We start from the raw sequence: 16,046 nt of genomic DNA, 5'->3' as shown, positions 1-16,046 counted from the left end.
TACGATGGGCCACTTCTCAGCGAAACCATTTCTTCTTTGTTCTTGTTCTGTTGGTTCAATGAGTTAATAGTTTTTCTCCCCCTAGATTTTAGATTTTAACCCTAAATCTTCAAATTTTTTAGAACTTTTAGATGGTTTTCTAATCATGCTGACGTAAGCACATCGACCGGATCCACAGCCAAACTTAGAAGATATTGAAATGTCAATCCGTTAAGACCATGGAACCGTATTGAATCGTAAAATTCCAACCTCTTCTTTTGATTTAAGTTGAGCTTTCTGCCAAAAGTGGTAAATCACTAGTTGGACTGTAGATCTTGAGATCTCAGCTACGGGCTAACCCACCTCTTCTTTGATTTAAGTTGGGCAAAGTATCCTTAATACTCCAAAGACTCGAGCCCACTTCATGAAAAGGGAAAATGGGCTTACTCACGAAGAGTTGACCTAAACATAGTCTTGCTCCAAATGAAGGATTTTGGATCATATGGCAAACTTGACGAGGATAACAAAATTGATGAAAGTAAAAAGGACAATGAGAGGTTTTGTAACATCGATATGCAAAATCAATTTACTAAATGATGTGTCGGGTTGTGGGCGAACCTTTAAACAATAACCAAGAGAAGTATGACACGTCACTTAGTATACAACTTTTGTAGACCAATCATAATAAAAAAAAAATTTCTCAAATAAGAACGCCTATGATAAAAAAATAACGTGGACTGTGGAGAATACTGCTAATGGCTTATTATTAATCTATATGTGGGTAATGCCTCTAACTTATGACCCACTAAACAGAGGTATGGTTAGAGGAAAATATTACAATTGCTTATTAGCATTTTTTGTTGGTGTGCTTTTGTGGTTGTCGTTGTAGGCGTGCCTTCAATATTATATGGACTTTAGGTTCCATTTGTTCCACGAAGAATGGACTTTGTTGGAAAGTATTTTGAAAAGAACTTCTTTTTGAGGAAAATGATTATATTTGGCAATACCTTACAAATAATATGGAAATCATTTTCCGACATTTGTTGCAGGAAAATTATTAAACGCTAGGCGGGGAATCGGGGCCGTTCATGCCTATGCAGGCAAAGTGAATTAACTTTGTAGGATTACGTTACAAGATGATTATAACAGCCAATATCCGAAATATCAGAAAACTGAGAATGCCCGTTACATATCTATGCAGGCTTTCTGTTGTACAACCCTACGGATGTATCTATATCATCAACTTTAAGATACGACTTGAGCAGAAAATATATATATTGCAGGTGTTAGACAAACCATTTTCCCCCAAAAGCTTTTTCAGCGAGGAGACGGGCTAACAACGAATTCATGAGACTAACGACCGGAGCACCAAATGAACAATGGAAGAGCAGAAATGGTCAATGCCCCGAGCCTTATTTACGGGTAAAAGGACGGTGCATGAGGAACCATGTTTGTCCTCCTCCATCCACAAATCCAACATGCGTTGTCGTGTGGCTTTAGGAGCCATAGTACATCTTGCTTCACACTACTAATTCTTGACTAGAAGAAGAAGAAGAAGAAGATCCTATCCCCAGTGCTGGTGGCTGATATAAAGTGGGAGACTCGAATGCGGCGAGTGGAAGCTCTGGCACAGGGACTTCTAGCTGAAGAAACCTGATGATTTGTCCTGCTTTTGGCCTTCTCTTGGGATCTGGATGCACACACCACAGCCCCACCATCATCAAGCATTCCATTTCCTTCCTATCGAAGCTCGAGCCCAGCTTCTCGTCCGCTGCTTCAAGCATATTTCCAGCAAGGTAATCACAACTCAATATGACAATATTGATTATGACAATATATGGAAGTATAATCACAACTCAATATTATGCAACAATTAAGTAGAATTAACCACTAAGCACATATGCATATTTACATTCTCTCCCCCTTTTTGTCATAATCAAAAAGTGATAGTAATGGAAAGGGTATCACGTAGAGAATATAAATTTAACTCATCTTCAAAAAAATATTTGACATGAAACACAACCTTAAAAAAATATCATCTTTCGCGAACATAACATATATTCAATATAGCTCATGTTCTGAAGAATCAAATATCATATATATCAACGAACACGTATGCACATAATAAATTTCACAATCTTTTTGTCATGAAAAAACGATAATATAAATAAGAGATTCGTTAATGACAAAAAGTAAGAAATACTAACCCGGATTGTGTAGAACTTAGCAAGTTCTAACATACATTACCTTTTCTTTCATAGTAATCAAGAGTGGGCAGAAATTAAATTGATTTTCATACTTGATTTACGCTCCCCCTCAATTTGATACCATTTTGAGATGATTCTCCCCCTTTCTTTTGCATTTTTCCACTTTTTGTTTTTCTCCCCCTGTCATCCAGACAGCTTTTGCAAATAACTTTCATTGCAGCTTGTGCACTTTGAACAAATTGTTGTTCCTCTATTTTCTTTGTAGCAGGAACATCCGCCACATTTGTTTGCATTTTGAAATTCGAGAAAGAAATTTGTTTTCTTCCATCAAGCTCGTCTCAGATTCAAACTGCATAAACTCAACAAACCTTTTGCACAAATTTGCAGTTAAAGATATAATATCTCACATAATATGTAATGCATTTTCTTTAGCAATTAAAATAATATCAAATATTTAAACCTGAAGCAACTTATCCTTTCGTACGACGCATTAAGCGTTTGCTCATCGTGTTTTGACATGTCTCCAATAATTTGTCAGAATATTGCACAAAGTGGAATTTTCTTTATCCTTCGAAAATATTGCAAAATCTCCACGATTTTGGGATCAAGCTTTCCAAACTTCACAAGGAAAGATTCTTTTACATCCTACAAATACTTGTAAGAGAGATAATAATCTTTGCAAAATATAGAGAATGTCACGTACATACCTTGCTCTGATTTGCGGATCAAACTTGCTATTTAAAAAAATCTTCTAAGAATATAGCAAGTGATTCAAGATTGTAGGAATTTTCCTTAAGCGTGAATCTCATAAGCATAAAGATTATATGACATTAACGAATTTCGCAAAAGGAATGTAGATATTTCAAGCATTAAATTTATGCAACATCTTACACACATGGCAATAGAAATTACTGATTCATATCCCAATATGCATGTGCAGAATATACCTTTCCTTTTTAGAAAAGAATTCCTCACTTAAGATCCTTCTTTGATTGCATCAAGATCTGCGTAGGTTTACAATTACGATTCCTTTGTAAACTTGCCTGCACTTTACTTACCCATTTTTCTTTCTCTTTTTCTTATTCCTTGCAAAAAGAGCAATCTCATCTATTCTTTGGTACCCAAATATGCTTGGGTCCTTTTTGGTTAGAAGAAGCATCAAATCTCCAATTGATTGTCTTGGATTTCTTCCAATCAGTTGGACATTGTTGCTTATAATGATTAGGATCACTCGAGTTCGAGCAATTATAATATTGAAATCCAATAGGCTTGACAAATTGCTTACCAAAATGATTTCTATAATGCTGGATTGAAGGTCTACGCTTTAATCTCTCCTTAACCTTTGGAAAGTCATTCTTGATCTCATTTTCATTTTCGAAACCGAGGCCGGATTTGTTGTAATAGGGGACTTGAGTGGATAGAACATGCTCCAATGTCTTTGAGCCAAGAGCAAATTTTTTGCAAATCTTCGAAATTTCTTCCTTATAGGAATCAACTTCTTTTTGCAAATTATCCTTCTCTTCCTTGATAGAGGAATTCTCCTTTTCAAGCTCAATGATCCTTTTCTCATTCGTAATATTTTGTTGCTTCAATTTAGAGACTTCCTTTTTCGACTCGGAGATCTTCTTCAACGCATTCTCATGTTCCGCGCATAACTCTTCAAAAAGATCATCATCATCGAGAATAGGATCTGAACAAATCACCTCATCTTCTTCGGATTCAATGTCCGCCATTAAGCATAGATTTCCTTGCTCATAGATTTCATCATCGCTGGATTCAGACTCTGTGTCGTTCCATGTTTCGGCCTTTAGAGCTTTCTTCTCCTTTTCGAATGTCCCTTTCCTTTTCTTGAATAAAGGACAATTGGGTTTTATGTGACCCATTTTCCTGCACTCAAAACATATTATATCCTTACCTTCATTGTCGTCTCTGTTCTTAAAATATTGTCTTTCTCCAGATTTCTTTGTTGGCTTCTTCTCTTTGGGGTTTCTTCTCTTTCTCATAAGGTGTTGAAATCTTTTGATCAGCAACTTCATCTCCTCATCGTCGTCTTCTTCATCTCCTTCAAAATCTGTTTCATCAGAATCAATGTTAGATTTTAAGGCAACTAACTTCTTACATTCTGGATCTTCTTCATGTATACGTTCTACTTCATATGATTGAAGAGTTCCAATTAGTTCATTCACTGATAGTGGCATGATCCTTTGAGTCTCTCGAAGTGAGGTTTTGATGTTGTCCCACTGCTTTGACAGTTCTCTCAAAAGTTTGTTGACTTTCATCGCATCTGAGACTGGTTGTCCTTGATATGCAAGACCGTTTACTATGTCAGCAAATCTGTCATACATATCAGCAACTGATTCTCCTGTCTTCATTCTGAAGGATTCATATTGTCCAAGCAACAGATTGATCTGTGTTTCCTTCGCTCGATCTGTTCCTTCATATGTGGTGTAGAGGGTGTCCCAGATGTTCTTTGCTGATTCACAAGAAGCAATTTTCTTATACTCAACAGGTGATAAAGCACAATAAAATGAATAAATTGCTTTTGAATCTAAAGCTTCTCTTTTTGTTATCTCAGTTTGAGATAATGAAGGATTTGTTGATTTGCTTTCATCTTGCTTCTCTTTTGAAGCATATACGGAATGTTTTGGATTGACTCCTCTGATGACAACATCCCATTACATGTGATCAATTGATTTGATGAATGCCTTCATCTTGTTTTTCCAGACGCTATATTTTTTGCCATCGAAATATGGTGGCCTGGAATTGCTTTGTCCTTCAATGAGACCTGGAGCACTCATGCTAGCCATATAGATCGTTAGCTCAGCAGTAAAACATTTCAATAAACGAGTAACCTGCTCTGATACCAATTGATGTAGCTAGCAAGGATCACCTAGAGGGGGAGGTGAATAGGTGATCTAAATAAATTCTTTACCAATTTAAAGCGGAAGTAAAAGATCAAGAACAAAATCTGAACAACAAGCAGATTCTGATCAGACTTTGTGACAAATTTTCTTGTGAGCAGTATCAACAATATAATAAGATATTAGAGATAGAGAAAACTGCACACAAGTTTATAGTGGTTCGGCTTATAGTAAGCCTACGTCCACTCTCCCACGCTAACAGCCTACTGGCTGGATTCCACTAATCAAATCAATGAGAAGTTATAGCAAGTTGTGCCGCTTAAACCCAAGCACTTCTCCCCGAAGCTGGTGCTGCTTATACCAAGCCGATATATCACGCTATCTCACACCTAAGCACACACTTATAACACTGTCTATACCTCTCAAATGATTATACGTTTAAGCTCACGAAAGACAAGAGATTGAATCGGAGTATGCTCAGACTTTGGACTTGTTGATTCTTGATTTCGATTTTTCTCTTCTGCTCCTCGTTGATCTCCTTTTATACTCCTCAACTTCCAAACTAGCTGTTGGACAGTCTTCAGAGGATCATCTTCCAATATTCACCTTTGGACAGATTTGTATAAAATGGATTGAGTAGCCGTTGGTTGATAAAATTTGAATCCCGCTGATTCTGGTCGCCCATACAATCAGAATCTTGGTTTCCATAAGTAGAGCTTTATCCGTTGTAATGCATACTTGTCATAGTATTTGATTGTCAATCAATTATAGCCTTAGATTGAAACAATCAAAACTTTCCTTCTGTGAAATCCATACCAGATCACTAGCTGTTATGTTTCGTTCTGAATGAGTTTTGCTTCTGCGTTTGAAAGACTTCTGCGTTTGCGTCTGCATAACTTCTGCGTCTACGTCTGTTTCAGAACTTAGATTAGTGTGGGTCTTCGGTAAAGTCTGAACTTCTCATTCTGAGTTTGAACTTTCTCGTTCTGAGTCTGAATCTCTTTTGCTTGAAGTTCTTTCACAATCTGAACACGAACTAGATCAAGATTGACATATGCTTTTTTCCAAAAATAACTTCCTGAATCAAAATACTTCAAAGCATTTATCAGACTTACAAAACACTCATGGACAGTTTTGTCAACTTCAAAATCTATTGGGAATTTTCCTTAACAATGTAAACGACATACCAGATTCTCCCCCTGAGCAACAAACCCAGGTGGTTGCTCCATATAGACTTCTTCAGCTAAATCGCCATGTAAAAAGGCATTTTTGACGTCTAATTGATGAAGATGCCAACCAAAGTGTGCTGCTAGGGATATAAAAACACGAAGAGACGGAATTTTGGCAACAGGTGAGAAAGTATCATCATAATCAATACCATATGTTTGAGTATATCCTTTGGCAACCAACCTAGCTTTCAATCGATCAAGGGTACCATTAGGGTGAATCTTAACAGTAAAAACCCAACGACAACCAACAGGTTGTTTCCCATTAGGTAAGGGAGTGAGTTGCCAAGTACGATTCTCAAGAAGTGCCTTCATTTCATCTTCCATGGCGTGCCGCCATCTAGGATGAGCAAGAGCTTCAGCAACACTGCTAGGCACAGAGATAGAGGACAAAGAAGAGACAAAGGTAGAAAAGGTAGGAAACAAACGATCATATGATATGAAATTGGACATGGGATGATGAGTACGAAGACAGGAAGAAAGATCAGAATAGTGAGCATAGCGATCCCTAGGACGACCAACACAAGATCTTGTACCTTTTCGAAGAGCAATGGGTTGATCAGGATCGGAGGATGGTGCGACAACTGGTGGAGGAACAGATGAATCACATGTTTGTGGGACCTATACCATCATGGTAGGAACTGCATTACGCCGATGATATGTGCGCTCAGCAAACTGAAATCCTGTTGATGGTGCTGGAGGTACAGAGAGTGGAGGAAGTGCAGGGAGGACACACTCACTACCCTCAGTAGCCACCATAGGTACAGATCTAGTATCATAATAAGCCTGATCCTCAAAGAAAGTTACATCAGTTGACACAAAAAGACGACGACGAGTAGGACTATAACATTTATAGCCCTTTTGAGTACGAGAATATCCTACAAAGACACATTTCTCGGCACGAGAATCTAACTTATCTAAGCCAGGAGTAAGACGATGAACAAAGCAAACACAACCAAAGACACGCAAAGGTAACGCAAAGGGGGGATGATCCGGATGTAAGATAGAAAATGGTGTCTCCCCCTGAAGAACAGAAGTTGGAAGGCGATTAATTAAGTAACAAGCTGTAAGTACAGCATGACCGCAAAAATGTTTAGGGAGATGCATATGAAACATAAGACATCGAGCAACATCAAGGAGATGACGATTTTTGCGTTCGGCTACACCATTTTGTTGTGGAGTGTTTGAACATGATGTTTGATGAATAATACCATGAGAATCAAGGAAGGATTTAAAACCAGTAGTGGAGGCAAGATATTCTTTTGCATTATCTGATCGTAAAGTTTTAACAGAGATATTATACTGATTCAATACTTCAGAATAGAATAGGCAAAAGCAATGAAAAATCTCAGTACGATCTTTTATTAAAAATAACCAAGTCATTCGGGAAAAATTATCCACGAATGTAACAAAGTATCTAAAACCAAAAGTATCAAAAATACGACACGGACCCCACACATCTGAGTGAACTAACTCAAATGGACTAGAAACACGACTCTGAAAACGAGAAGGAAAAGATGCCCTATGATGTTTACCGAACTGACAAGCTTCACATTGAAATGAACTCACAGACATAGACTCTGGAAATAAACGTCGAAGAATGTTCGGTGGTGGATGACCAGCTCGACAATGCATGCGATACACATCAGATAATGTTCGCTTTCCAACTGCAGCAGCAACCATCTGTTTATCAAGATAGTACATGCCATTTGATTCATGTCCCCTACCAATCATCTGTCCAGTCCTCAGATCCTGAAAAACACAACGAGACGCGGAGAAGGTTACTGAACAATTCAGTTCCTTGGTCAATGAGCTAACAGAAATCAGGTTATATGGAGATTTGAGGTGTAAGACAGATGACAAAGAGAGAGAGAAGGACTTAATTGAGCAACTCCAGTACCATTAACATGAGATTGGGAACCATCGGCTAATGTAACAGAATTAGACACACTAGGAGATGTAGAATGAAAAGAAGACAGTAGCTTAGGGTTACCCATAATATGATGAGTAGCTCCAGAGTCTATGACCAGGAGTCTGACAATGTAGACATTAAACAAGATGAACTACCTTGGGAAGTCTGTGCCAGAGTTGCAGTGGGAGCTGAAGAGCCTGTCACCTGTTGAGAGCGAACCCATGCATCATATTCAGCTCGCGACAATGTGATGGTGTCACATGTACCATGCATAGTAGGAGGTTCTGGTGATGCTAATGCTGGAGAATCAACATATGCAGCAACAGTAGGTCAGAGCTCAGGATGAAGATTGTAACAATAAGCCTCTGTATGGTCTATTCTTTGACAATGGGTGCAATAGCGAGAGCCACGACCACCAATACTACCATCACGACCACCACGACCAGCAATCATAGCAAAACCTCGTCCACGACCCCTATAACCGTGACCTCAGGTTCCACGTCCAATAGTGCCATGAGAAACCATAGCACTAGTCTCCAAAGCTGAGGTTGAAATCTTCTCAGTAGGCGTCGAACGAAGAGCCCGAGAGAAAACCTCATCTACTGTAGGAAGAGAGCTCTGAGAAGTAATTTGTTGACGTAATGAAGAATATTCAGGTCCCAAAGCCTTGAGAAATAGTATTACCCGAAGATCCTCTTGTCTTTTGGTAAGAGTGGCGGCATTGTCTGAAGCTGGAAGATAAGTGTCCAACTGTCTATATAAAGTCGTGAAACGAGCATAATATTCAGATAATGACTGATCTCTATGCTTAAGATCAAAGAGTGCCTCCCATGTATCACAAACTCGTGTCATGTTATTTTGTCCAGAATACAGTAAGGCACATTTATCCCAAACCTCCTTAGCTGTGTTACATTGAATAAAATGAGGACGAATCTTCGAGTCCATACTATTCCATAACAATGTACGTATCAAGACATCACCAGCAATCCAATCAGCAACCTTACTCTGATCTGATGGGGCCTCAGACGTAAGATAATCATGTTGTTTGGTAGCAGTAAGGTAAACCTCAACAGCTTTAGACCAGGATGCATAATTGTTACCATCTAACTTGACTGAAGTCAATTGTAAATGTGGTAATCCAACAGTAGCCATTAATAAGCTAAATATATGATTGAACCCACAAACAATGTCACAACAACTAAGACTTCAACTCCAATAACAGTCTCCAAAACACAATCAGCTAAACGTAATCACCAATATGAGGGTTCAATCGAATCACAACTAGTCATGACAATTCATGGAAAAATCATATAACCATCGAGTCAATGTTGAAGAGTAACCACTTTCATAAGAGAGGACTGAATATTCCGAGGTACTGTAGCTACTGGACTGTGGTCATCGCTGCATTGGATAATATAGCTCCTGTTCTGTTTTTTTTTTTTTCGGAAAAACCTAGCTACTGTTCACGGTAGCCGCACGACCAAAACGGGCGCCTTCATCGAACTTGAACACAATACTCGGTGGAGGAATGCCGACCGACCAATAACCCAATGCAATTGTAATTCTCCACGACCCACAAACACCACCGATTAAAAGACCAACCATTACCTAAAATTCACTTCAACGCAATACCCATGAATCTCAAAAAGAGAGGAGGAAACCCTCTTAATTCCAAACTCTATCATTGCCGACAAGTTTCCTCAGTGCACCACAACATCCGACACCCACAACATCCAGTGACATCCAGTGCAATACTTTAACAAAAGCGACTTCAGGTATTCATGTGTTGGCCAAAAGATTACAGACTTGGTGACAGATGGATCAGATTAATTCATGGGGAGACGAAGAATCCAGCAACCATGGTCAGTGATGGCGAGGCAGTGCAAGCAGAGACAACGAGTAGTGTCGCACGAGCAACGCGCGAGCAGAAGAAGAGCACGCGCGAGCATGAGGTTCGCACAAGCAGAGCGCGAGGATCATGCGCACGAGGGTCGCGTGAAGGTGGAGCCCGCCGCGGTGGCGGCGGCGACGATGGCCGACGGTTCCGGCGGCTAGACGACGGTGGCAAGTGGACTAGGGTTAAGAGCGAAGCTCTGATACCATATTTGAGAGGATAATAAATTGTTTCTAGTTTCTATTCAATGAAGGAATTACAATATATATGCTTAACATAACGTGAAACCCTCTGAACACAATATTACAATTCTACCCTCCTTATCATATTTCTAACAATACTGAAACTGGAAATACTTTTGCTGTGCCAATACTAAGGATTCTTATTGGGAACTTTAGTCTAGCTTTGATAATGACGTCTTTCATCTGAAAAGCCATAACATAAAAATCTTCATAACGCAACTGTGATGAGACCTGAAGGTGATTACTTGTTGTATCTCCTTCATAATACCAACAGTTCCGGCTATTCCAAGCCCCTGATTTACAGCCTAAAATCCATGTAAAAGTGGAGCAGTTCATTCAACCTTTTGCATAGAGCAGACTAAAGCCATTCTTGAATCGAATAAACACTAATGCCTTGGAAAATAACAACAAAATCATCTGCCGACAAAGGAAAATAAAAAATAAGAAAGCCATCATCTTCCTTCGAACATTGTATTAGTGACAGTGTTAACAGACCAGATGCTTTCTTGCTGCGATGGAATAGAACGATTTGGCATTTCAGTTTGGAAAGTGAATATAGGCTGTCTCGGCTGAGGGGGATCTGATTCACCACTTAGCATCAGAACCACATTGGTCATGTTTGGTCTATCCATGGTATGGTCCTGAACACAGAGAAGCCCGACGTGGATGCATCTTGTTACCTCCAATGGAAAGCTAACAGCAATTGCTTCATCCATTAGGTCCAATGCTTTGCCTTCACTCCATAATTGCCATGCCTACAAGAGAACACTGTCATACTATTGCAGGGAACTTACAATATCGATTAAGGTTGGAATTTGGCACTTACATAGGAAAGGAGATTGAGATAACCCTGGTCATACAGGGTCGTGTTCTTTCTGCCACTAATGATCTCCAGTAGCAACACTCCAAAGCTATAGACATCAGACCTCTCGGAAAATATCCCGCCCATGGCATACTCAGGAGACATATAGCCACTGCATTGAGTTGAACAGATTTTGTACTCTTTAATTGTATTGAAGGACAATGGGATGAAACATATATAAAGTGACAGAGTCATTGTGGTAAATCAATCATTTCTGTCTACTTCAAAAGATTGACTCAAAGGATTGATAATTCAAGTAGGACTAGAGAACTTACAGTGTTCCAACAATTTTGTGAGTGTTCACCAAAACTTGAGTGCCCTCGAACATCCGTGCCAGCCCAAAATCCGAAATTTTCGGGTTCATCTTTTCATCTAGGAGAATATTGCTCACTTTTAAGTCACGGTGTATGACCCTAAGACAAGAATCTCGATGGAGGTAGAGAAGTCCCCTTGCAATTCCCTCAATAATTTGGAATCGTTTGCCCCAGTTGAGTTCTGCCTTCTTTCTTGAATCTAACAAACATGACAAACAAGAACAATTTTCAAGTGTTAGTGCTATTTCGAAAATTACATTACCAAAAAATAGTTATTCGGAGAGAAAAAGCTAACCAAAAAGAAAGGTGTCCAAGCTTTTGTTTGGCAAGTACTCGTATACCAAAATCTTTTCATCTCCTTCAGTGCAGCAACCAATGAGTTTAACAAGATTTCGATGTTGGAGTTTCGATATTAGGACGATCTCATTCTTGAACTCTTGAACGCCTTGGGCCGAGCTACTAGAAAGTCTTTTCACAGCTACCTCTTTCCCATCATCCATCTTTCCCTGTTTCGCAATTCACATAGCTTTTAGACCTTGAATTATCTCTATATTTTCATTTAACGAATGTCCTGCAGAATGGTTTTACCTTATAAACAGTGCCAAACCCTCCTTGCCCGAGTTTACTTGTCGTGCTAAACTTGTTTGTAGCAAGTAGTATGCTATCAAAACTGAAAAGGGTCAATTCCAGTGCATCATCTTGCTTCAACTGCTCTTTCCATGCATTTCCTTGTAGCAGTTCACCTGGCTTTTCAGGTTTATCTACAGAGTCAAGGGGCCTTGAAGTTTTTCTGAAGTTTCCTGTGTTCATTATTGGTGAAGAATCAGCTTACTATCTTCATAGCGATGGAAGATTAAACAAAATAGAAGCACAATCCTCTGAAAACACTGATGTGGTTCTTTAATAGTACCTCTTTTCTTAGCTCTCCATTTGCAAAGACCAAAAACAAATACTGCAAAGAACATAATCCCGGCAACAGTACTCAGGCTGATGATAACTGCTTTCTGTGGCGATCCTCCTGAAAAGGGAAAGAGAGTTATGTAAAAGACGATTGATGTTGACTCAAACGCATCTCAATGAAACCATTTCTAACCTTTTTTTACATGTGCAACTCGAACAAATAGATCTTCTCCAGCTGTGGAAAATTCCTCAAGATCGATTAAGTCTTCTTTAATCCAAACCATACACCCGATGGTGCTGACATAAGAATAAGCCAAGCAAGAACAGTTGCTCAGGCACCAGCTTAAACATCCTTCTTGATCTCCAATGTCTGATAAATAGTCCTCAGAGTCAGGTAGTTTCATCCGGCTCATTTGCCAAAAGGCATCTTTCTTTACGATTGTTGAAGCCAATGTGCTTGTGTCTTTCTGGCAATTCAATTCTGTCTCCCTTACACATCCTCCGGTCCAGTTTCCACTCTTCCATTCTTCATTTGACTTTGGCACAAACCCATTTAAGCATCTGCAAATAGGCAAATTCATTGAGTTACAAACTCCAAAAGGACCACAAGTTCCATAAATATCGCAAGTATTGTTCGGTTCTGCCTGATCTGTCAACCACACCTTAGCTCCATCATCCCACTCCATTATCTTCAGAGATCCTCCAGGCGAAACAAATATGTATACAAAGAACGAGCTCTTGTAATCGATAGAAAGGTAAGTGGTCCCCTGCTGAATATCTTGCTGGACATTGACCGCACTCGAGTACGATTGGTCCATGTTTTGTATGCCGATAAATTTCGATTTGTCCCATTGCCCGCCTCTCCAGTAAGGGGTTGAACCATTCCAAGTGAAAGTTTGAGGCGGCGTCTCCGATGTAATCCCAGTCAAGAAACTTCCAGGGGACGGATCACTGTCGCTTCTCCAGGAAATTAAATAGTGTTTCTCCCCAGTCCTGGCATTTACTCCCATCTTCATGCCCGGAAGAAGAGTGTCTGTCGGATCATCGAAGCTTCCCCATATTTCACTATAATTTGCATCTTGCAGTACAAAATTTCCACTATCTAATAGCGCTGCTGACGTATAATCAGACCGACCAGAGGCATTGGCAGACCAAACTATATTTTGTTGTCCATCCACGAGCTTCAAGTTCCCATCACTGCCTATCGTTAATTTCGCAGACTGATCCGTGTACATGAGCGGCAAATCCCTATTGGCCACCCACACGACTTTAGAAGGCGTGAAGTTCTTGTACCATATCCCAACATACTGATTTTCTGAGCCATTCGGCGTAAAGAACCCAAGCTCGAAGATGTGGCCAGAGGAGACAAGAGTTTGGTTCGGGAAGAGTGGCTCCGATGTCGTGATATTGTAAACCACGCCGCTGGCTATTTGACTTGCCTGAAGTAGGATGAAGAAGACCAAGCAAGAGCACCAACAAATCATAAGTGGCATAATAAGAATGACTGAACGACCCTAGCGAGTTCTGTGGGTCGGTTGATTCTGCAGTTTCTGGCCGGAACAAGAATTGATGAAGAAGATTTTCTGAGAGTCAACCCTTGGTGCTCTAGGTAGGACGTCTTTTAAGTCCTTTTACTGTGTTTGTTTAAAGTTCATTTCGTGCACAAACTAAGCAGAATCCTGGTCGCCGGTAATGCCTGTCTCAGATTACAACTGCATGCCCAAAATGACCCAAAAGATCAAGATTGACCTCACAATCATTTGAATCAAAAGGGTGGCTAAAAAATCAATCTTTTCCAGAAGCATGTCTTCATTGACTGATTCAACGAGGGATGGTTCCTCGCCACTCTTCAAATTTGACTTGGCCTCTACAGTTGAATCTTCTTCCTCCACAAAAAGAGCTGCATTACGCGTGAAGACCATGCAAGAAGAGAGGAACTTGGAATTCAAAGTTCAAGAAATTTGCTACAAAAAAAGGAAATCAACAGCTTCCAAGCTTTCGCTGATGCAACCATTAGCAGAAAGATGATTCGTTAATTTTCCATCATTTTAGAAAGAAGTCTCATTGACATCAGAAATAAAGAGGCGTAGATGCGAGGCAAAAATTATGCTTGGACGATAGTCAACGGTGGGTGAAGGAGCGCGAGATTCCGAAGCCGTCGATGGCGATGGAGGATACATGCGATTCGTAGATGTCGTGTAGAGGAAGGACTTCAAAATCGAGCAAATTTGGTAGGATTACTACTATTAAGTTGGAGAGAGAAGGTAAGAGAGAAGAGGTAAGTTGAGTTGATAATTGACTAAACTTTTAGGATCATTTTGTTTTATGGAAAATAAATGATTTGAAAAATATTTTTCTAAACTTGACCATTTGTACTGCTTATAAAAATGTATAAACGACAAATATTTTCATCGTCCACGAAAATGTTTAAACTTATAGGTAATGAAAATATTTTATTGAATAATTATTTTAAGAAATGCAAACAATCATTTTTAGGAAAATATTTTCCAAAACACGAATTCTCCGCAAAACAAACGAACCTGTAAATTAAAGGGATTTGTAAGTCAATTAATAATAATACTGGTGTTTTGGTCAACGAAGGGGTGGAAGTAACCCCACCCTTGAACAAATTCCATAATTATTTAGGGATAAGTGTACTGGAAGTTCTAAAACTTATCAAGAAAGTATAATCGAGCCTTAAAACTTTTAAAAATTGCAACAAATTGGTTTGCTCTAGTGGAAGAACTGATGTGGATGCCGTCGGTATTGGGGCTTTGTGCCGGCGCTCTTATCTTCACGTTCAGGATAAGCACATTTGCGCTGTTGGCGATCGCAATGTGAAACATTTGGCTGTTCATGGAGGTTATGCCACTGATCACGACATCACTCGACCATTGGAACGATATCGACTGCCCAAAAAGACAAGGAAACGAGCAATATGATTATTATGTGTCATTTGGGCAGCTAATTAACCATTACTGCAATATGTCGAAAACCACCAAGCAAGTCAGGAGGTGCTTACATTCACTTAGCCATATGACGATTGTCATTTGCTGATCATTAGCTAATAACGAGGCCGATATATCATTCACACTACAAACTAGCAAGAGCAATAGCCAAATAATCAAAGAATAGAAACTCAAGCGGAATGAAAATCAATCACTATATAAATATATGTACCGTGCATGCGCGAGTTAATCCACACAAAAGTCAGTATAACTCACCATAGCTCCCACAGGGCAACTCTTGCCAGAGCTCCTGCAAGCCCAGTAACCAGAACCTTGTGCATTGAGAGTCCCCCCATAAACCTGAACCCTTGTCACCTTAATGAACAATATCCAATACCCAGAATTTGTCACGCCCCGTACCCCACGAAGCGCTAACATCCCTACCTTGATCGATTATGGTGCAACGCTCCCAGGAAGCGTTGCCGACCCAACACCCAAATAGAGAGTAAAGCACAAGCGGAAGGAATTAAATAAACAACCCTGACTATTATAAAATACGAGCCAATGATAGCCAAGCAATAAACACGATCACAGCAGAAAATATGTACATACTTACATTACTATAGAAAACCCTTCTTACAATAGTCAACAGCCACTGGGTCAAAAGGGTAAGTGGCTAGGGTGAGATCAACTACTCAAGG

At 39.6% G+C, this 16,046-nt stretch overlaps 1 protein-coding gene across 1 annotated transcript; it reads right to left on the bottom strand.

The window, feature by feature from the left end:
• Nucleotides 1–10,602: 10,602 nt before the first annotated feature.
• Nucleotides 10,603–14,080, bottom strand: LOC115665239 (G-type lectin S-receptor-like serine/threonine-protein kinase At1g61370). The gene is made up of 7 exons (XM_030587114.2): nt 12,591–14,080; nt 12,408–12,515; nt 12,086–12,297; nt 11,793–12,003; nt 11,459–11,696; nt 11,148–11,295; nt 10,603–11,076 (listed from the first exon to the last, which is right to left on the bottom strand). Exons 1-7 carry the CDS (start codon nt 13,888–13,890, stop codon nt 10,774–10,776), a joined length of 2,520 nt encoding a protein of 839 aa, XP_030442974.1. The 5' UTR covers nt 13,891–14,080; the 3' UTR covers nt 10,603–10,773.
• Nucleotides 14,081–16,046: the final 1,966 nt, after the last annotated feature.

This window comes from Syzygium oleosum, unplaced genomic scaffold (assembly GCF_021117445.2).
Source record: "Syzygium oleosum isolate NSW1041296 unplaced genomic scaffold, Sole_v2.1 Sole_v2.12, whole genome shotgun sequence".
Classification (NCBI taxonomy): Eukaryota; Viridiplantae; Streptophyta; class Magnoliopsida; order Myrtales; family Myrtaceae; genus Syzygium; species Syzygium oleosum.
The sequence above is the reverse complement of the archived record's forward strand: the minus strand, read 5'-3'. Positions and strand labels throughout refer to the sequence as shown.